General features: G+C 42.3%; 1 protein-coding gene across 1 annotated transcript in view; it reads right to left on the bottom strand.

The window, feature by feature from the left end:
• RGS22 (regulator of G protein signaling 22) overlaps window positions 1-1822 on the bottom strand; it is a 174359-nt gene extending 172537 nt beyond the window's left edge. The window contains exons 1-2 of the mRNA XM_024115883.1: window positions 1798-1822; window positions 1264-1292 (exon numbers count right to left, since the gene is read on the bottom strand). Coding sequence (XP_023971651.1) covers window positions 1264-1292; window positions 1798-1822 — 54 coding nt within the window. The remainder of the gene's footprint in view (window positions 1-1263; window positions 1293-1797) is intronic.
• Between the last annotated feature and the right edge of the window lie 5312 nt (window positions 1823-7134).

The raw sequence follows: 7134 nt of genomic DNA, 5'->3' as shown, positions 1-7134 counted from the left end.
CCGCAAAAAAAAAAAAAAAAAGAAAAGAAAAAAAGAGAGAGATGGGAGAACTGGGAGACAGTGGTACAAAGAAACCAAGAGAAAGTGTAGTGGCTAATAGAATCTTCAAGATGTTATGAGTTCCCATAAGTTGGGAAAAGACCTGGAGAGGTTAGCAGACAGCTCAAAGGGTAATGTCGCTGGGTGCTTGTCAGAGAGTTTGTGCTGGAGTTGTATGGGAAAGGGTTATCTCCAGAAATGCTTACCTACCTCCTGCTGATGTAAACAACAGTTCAGGAAGCAGATTAAAGAAATATGCCACTACACAGAGTGATGCCAAGGCAACAGGAAGATGGCTGGAGTTTCTGACACACTCTTTGTGCCTCTATTTTGGTCTCCCTCTCTCAGTGGTGGACCAAAGGTCTGGAAGGGTGAAAGTGGAAAGTACTAGCAAATGAAGCTAGCAGAGAGACTCCATTCTCATAGCCCCTACTAGACTGTGAACTTTTGGATACTTATCCTCAGCATCTAGAACTGCACTGTGAATACAGAGGCACTCACGTTTGTTGAATAAAAAGTCAAAAGCAAATAAGATAATTGACCAACAAGAGAAATAAGTGCTGTAAGACATAAGCAAATAATCTAGAGAAGTGGTTAGAACTGCTGGAATCAAACCTTAGTAGGAATGAGGCTCTACTGCCTCCTAGCTAATGTATAACCTTGGGCAAGTTCCTTAAATACACTGCGGGAACCACAGCAGAGCCCACCACCCTAGATGTAGCACTCACCTAAACGACAACAATTACAACGTACTTGGCCAAGTACTTATTATTACTCAACTCTCCAGAAGAGTGACCTGAGAACATATTTAGCACATTTTTAAAGGAATTATAACTGTAAATAGACCACTTATTATCCATCAATGCCACCTACTAATGTTTACTGTAACCAGGAACTGCACAGCCCCATCACAATAAAACCATGGAGATGAAGTCTACCTCTCATGGAGTCATTAACAAGTTCAGCAAAATTAAATGAGGCCATTTATGTAAAAGAACTTTAACAATGAATAGCATATACCATAAAAATCAGTTGGCCCCTTCTTAAAAATGTACCTGTTAAAAAATAAGCAATTCTTGTACTCAGCACCCTTGTTATGAAACAGAAGCCTCTATTATACTCATTTGGCAAAAAGAAGAAACAGCTTTTTTTTCAATGATCTATGATTTGCCAGTTTTTAAAAAAGCCAAGAAAAGAAAAAGTAGCCCTCTAAATTGTACTTACAAATCCTTCTTCTGTAATAGTTGGTGGCTCTGAAACAAGATAAAATATTACATTATCTCACTCGAATCTGATTTCCTTTTAAAGTAAATGAAATAATTTGAGACAGCACTTAGCCCTGCTTTATACGTGGGCAAGCTCAGTAAAATCTTGGCCCTCTGTTCATTTTCTGCACATGGACTGAATTTTAAGTTGGAATTCAAGGTGTAAGTGGGGAGGAAAGGCCTCTGGAATTCAGCTTGGTCACTAATTGACTGTGACCCTGGAGTTAACCTTAATAGACTGAGGCCTTCATTACTCCCGCTGCAAAACGGAGAATTAAGCAAGATAAAATAGGACGGGGCCAACGAAGCACTCGGAAAAGGGTGAGGGGTTAAATTCCTTACAAAACGCGGTGAGAGAACTCAGGAGCCAGTGCTACGGGACGCGCGGGCAGAGAAGGAAACCCAGAGGCGGTGCGCAGTGGGGCCGCCCCGCGGGCGAGAACAGCGGCCCGCGCGCCTCGGCCCCGACACCGACCCCGGCCGCCCCACCTACCGGCGGTGAGCCGCCTCTCGGTCATGCCGCCGCCGCTACCCGCGCCCCCGGCAACCGTGCGGGCCGTCAGGCCCCGGGAACTGATGCCGACGCGGAGCGGCGCGCGGCCCCGGACTGCGCCGGCCGCTGCGGCCCCGCCCGGCCCGAGTTGCTATGGAGCTGAGACAATGCTAACGTCGAGCAGCGGTTAGTCACGCGCCTTTCGAGCCCCCCCGGGCCGAGGAAGATAAGCCGTCTGCCCCAGCCCGTCCTCCCTCGGGCCAGGGGCCGGCCCCGCCGCCAACGGCTGCGGGACAACGCGCGCCCAGACCCCGGCGCTTCCACCGCTAGGGCTCTGGAGACGCGTCGCCCTTCGAGCCCGAACTAGCTGGGGTCTCGTTCCTGTGGTGACTGTGGCTCAGGCCTGTTCTTCCCGCACAAGCTCCGCCCACACCGTCCACAGTAAGAAAAGACCGGCTCCCAGCGGGTGCGGGGATGGAGGCCCCTCTGGCTCGTCCCGGGAAGACGAGGAAGGAAGGGAAGAGTTTTCTAGATACCGAAGGAGGGCGAGTACTCGCCATCCACAGCTCTTGAGCGCGTTCAGTTCTATGAATGCTGTATAAAAAGTTAAATAGTCACGTGCTTTAGGAACCAGATCTTCCTCACACTTTTCCTCCAATCGGTTAGGGCAGCCAAATTCTCAAGATAGCTAAGATTTTAAAATTACCAAAGGAATCATGAAGAGGGGACAATATACTGAGGTTGCCCATAGTGTATGTTCCCGGAAAAGTAATGATAGAGGAGTTTAAGTGAAGAGTGAAATTTGAAAAAAGAAAAACAATACCTCTAATTAGGAAAAAGTGAGCGTTTCTAGCAACGTCGTGGCTAACTCAAAGTTCCAGCCCAGACCTCTCCCCCTGAACCTGAGAACGCTAAATCCAATTTCTACCCGTGGTCGCTCTTCCTGGATGCTTCCAAATCAAAATGTCCAAAGGGAAATTCACATTTTTTGCCATTTCTTATTTTCAAATTTCATCTTCTTACATAAATACCATATTCAGAAGCGATACCTTCTTCCACCAAGTGACTCAAGCCAGAAACACCATATTCACTCAAGCACTAGGTCCTGCCAATTCTACCTTGAAGTATTTCTGGAATCTGGAATCTTCTCTCCTTTCCCACTAACAACCGGAGTCCTAGCACAGGCTGCCATTTGGGGTGTTGTAAAAAACTTCCTAACTTGTCTCTCGGCCGTTGCTTCCAGTGGAGTTCCCCTTAAGTCCATTCTCCATGCTGAAAGCAAAATTATCCAAATGCAAATCTGACCTACTTGAAACCCTCAGTGGCTCCACATTTGCCTCCTAGGGCCTGCAGGTGTGTGAGTGCTTAAGCAAACAAGGAGTAAGACAAGGGGTGCTGGTACTGCAAGAAACCGTAACACCTGCTTAGTTATATTTATTTCCTCTTCAGCAGTACATAGGCAAAGACAAAAAAATAAAGCAATAAACCACTACCTTGGCCACACAGAATCAGCGGGCCAAATGAAGTCACGGGAGACTAGTGAGGAGAACAGGAAAGGAATGTGTGAGGGAACAAATCAACAAGGGCTTTGTCGGCCCTTGTAAGAACTCTGGCTTTCATTCTCAGTGAAACATGAACTATAGGAGTTTGAACAAAGAAGTACCACGATTTTACTTTTATTTGAAAATGATCACTCTGGGTGCTGTATAGCGAATGCAGATGGGCCAGGTAGTAGCAGGCAAGAGCGGGTGGCTCAGAGCAGGGTAGTAGCAGGTTTGAGTAACAGGTTTGAGATGGACTCAAATTCTGCATATATTTAAAGGTAGGGCCAAGATGATTCCCTGACAAAGTGGATGTTGGAATGAAAGTTGAGAATAATTCCAAGGTTTTTGCCATGAGCAGCTGGGAGGATGGAGTTGCAATCATTGGAGATGGAGAAAGCTGTGAGAGGAACACAGGTAGGAAAGAGGTTAAGAAGCCTATTAGCCATCCGAAGCAAAGATTTTGAGTTTGCAGTTGATATAGAAGCCTGGAACTTGGGAGATATAAATTTGAGAGTCGACATACAAACGGGTTTTTCAGGCATTTGCTTGCACCATTTTTCTGTCACCGGGGAAGCCCTTCTGGCCTTTCTTTATCAGGCTAAATTTTCTCATTCTTCAATACTCAGCTTGGGTGTCATCTCCAGAATACCTTCATGTGAGCTCCTTTCATTGACCTCTCGTTTTGCTCCTATGTAGTTAGTACAAACTCATGTCTTAAAGGGATACCCTCTACTCTCAGTGCCACTCACCAGACAGTAAACTCCTGGGGGTGAAGGAGATTCATGTTCTTTTAACAACCCCCCACCCAGCACCCACTACTGAGTGCCACTGCTCAGTACATATTTGTTGAAACATCTCTCCATTGCAGTCATTCTGCCCTGCTCACAGACAAGATATGTTAATTCCTGTTTTAGGTAGCCATGCTGATGAGAAGTCAATTATTTGTCTTCACATTAAGTGTGGCTAACACTTATTGCACATGCTGTGGGCCTCTAACAATAACCATAACCATGGGAGATTGATATTATCCTCAACAATTTAAGAAACTGAGACTTGGACTTATAAAATTTGCTCGAAGATCAGCAAAGCCTGAAAGTGTTGAAACCACCAACTGATCCAGGCCTGTCTCATCCAAAGGCTTTGCTCCAACAACCAGGCTAGGCAGCTTTTCTCGCTAAAAATAATCTAATTAGAGATTTAGAAAAACAGCATAAGAATCATAAAGGCAGTTACTTGAACCCAAATGCTTAGATAAGAAGCTGTTCTAATGTTTTGATGATTTATTTTTGGTAACAGTTTTCTTGAGATGGAATTCACATATCATAAAATTCACCTATTCAAACTGTATGATTCAGTGGTTTTTAATATATTCAGAGTTGTGCAACCATCACCACAATCAATTTTAGAACATTTTCATCACCTCAAAGAAACCTCATACTCTTAGCTGTCACCCCTATTATCCTGTCCCCACCCAAACCCTATGAACCCACTAATCTACCTTCTATCTCTATATATTTGCCTATTCTGGACATTTCATATAAATAGAATCACACCACATGTTGGTCTTTTGTGACTGGTTTCTTTCACTTAGCATAATGTTTTTAAGAGTCATCCATGTTGTGGCATGAATCAGTTCTTCATTCCTTTTTGTTGCTGAATAATATTCAATTGTATGGCTATGCCACAATTTGTCCATTCATCAGTTGATAGTCATTTGGATTATTTCTACTTTTTAGCTATTATGAATAATGCTGCTATGAGCATTTGTGTACAGGTTTTTGTGTGGACATGTTTTCATTTCTCTTGGATATATACCTAGGAGTGGAATTGCTAGGTAATGTGGTAATGCTATGTTTGTTTGGCAACCCTGTTTAAGGAACTACAAGATTATTTTCCAAATTGGCTGTACCATCTTATATTACCACCAGCAGTGGATGAGGGTTCTGATTTTACCACAGCTTCACTCACACTTGTTACCATCTGTCTTTTTGATTCTAGCCATCCTACTGGGTGTGAAGTGGTATCTCTTTGTGGTTTTGATTTGTATTTCCCTGATGACTGTGTTTTACTTACTTTTAACACATTTTATTATGTTTTTGCTCCCCAAACTAGCTAGTATTTCCAAAGAGGCCTTGTTTTTGTTTTTTTTTCTTACTACTAGTCTATACCATTGTTGAAAACCTAGGCAGTTCAAAACCACAAGTTTGTAATAAGACCTATATCTACATAAATGAAATTAAGTTTTTGTTTATTCTCTTCTGATTCTGGACATATTATTAGAGAATTTGAAGGATGTATTTGGGATAGACTTACTAAAACATAGACTTTGTAGTACACCTAAAGTCAATTGGGGGGAATCTTGGAGAGCATCTCAGACAGTCTCCCTGCAAAATAGCTAAAACTGTGATGCAACTGCAGAACAGGACAGAAGTGATATCATGTAAAGGTGCTGTAGACAAAGAAAAATGATCAGGTCTCCAAATATGAATCCTAAACCAAAAGTCACAAGGGCTGATCTGAATTGCAAGGATTAATTTGCATTAGGGCTACTCTTTGTAGCCTGCTCAGGGTGAGAAGCTACAGGGATTTATCCAACGATTCTCACAGGTACTGCTGGAGAGACTGGAGTGTATGTGTATGTATCTCCTTGACAATCAAGAGCAGATTTTTCAGGCATCCTACCTGTTTAGTGATTTAAACATATTGGTCCTTCCTTGGGTTTGGTGTGGTAGGGTCAAACTTAAGCCTAGTTCCAAACCTTTCTAAATGTGAACAGGAATAGCATCAACGGGATGAAATTAATATTACCACTGTGATTTTAATTTTTGATAGTAATGGGATATTTAATAGAAAGTCTGACTGTACAGATGGACAATGGCCAGACCATATATGACTACAGAACTTTAATAACCTCTAGCAACCAACCTGGGAAGTCAAGCCACAACTTCTGCAGCAATAAGCCCCAAATGGTCAGGACTTCATCAATAACTGCCAGTTTCTCTCATTTTTGCCCTCACTTCCAACTCAGGACCAATCAGAGAAAACCAAATATGCTTCCCTAACTAGTAACATAGGATGCCTGTTGGATTCTAGATAGCCCACTTCCAGCTTCCCCTGTTAACAAACTCCAATCAGAGCATACCTGAAGTTCTCCCCTTTTTTCACTATACAGCTTTCCCACTCTCTTGCCTGCCTTTGAGCCACTGCCACATGCAAATGATGGTGGCTGACTCCTTTGCTAAAACAAGCTCTGAATAAATAGCCTTTGCTTGTTCTCATTTGGGTTGTTTTCACTTACTTCCACATAGCTAAACTATATCCTTAATTTTTACATGAATCATTTTTATTCATGAATAAATGAATCAAAATGACAGGATAATGCAGTAGAATGTTTTTCCTAGGAGCTGGATGGCAACTCAACATCTGATGATATACAATACCATCCCCCATTCCAATCCCTAAAATAACTGCAGTTGTGGCAGTTATAACATTTACATATTGTTTCTTTACATTTTCTTTTTGATAATCACTGATTCTTTCCTTTTTGTGAAATTACATATCAATACTGGATAACAACTACATACACTCCGTATCACATTTAACTAGAAAACAGCATTCTTTTTTTAATTTTTTCATTTAACAGTTCATAATTTTTTGAAGAAGGAACATAATTAGTTTAATACATTCATTAGGCAATTTCTTAACTTATTCAAGATAACTACCCTCTGGACCTGCTGGTTTAGATTTATTCTAATTGTCAATATATTCCATTACATTACTTTGTTTCTTTCAC

This window comes from Physeter macrocephalus, chromosome 15, assembly GCF_002837175.3.
Source record: "Physeter macrocephalus isolate SW-GA chromosome 15, ASM283717v5, whole genome shotgun sequence".
Taxonomy (NCBI): domain Eukaryota; kingdom Metazoa; phylum Chordata; class Mammalia; order Artiodactyla; family Physeteridae; genus Physeter; species Physeter macrocephalus.
The sequence above is the reverse complement of the archived record's forward strand: the minus strand, read 5'-3'. Positions and strand labels throughout refer to the sequence as shown.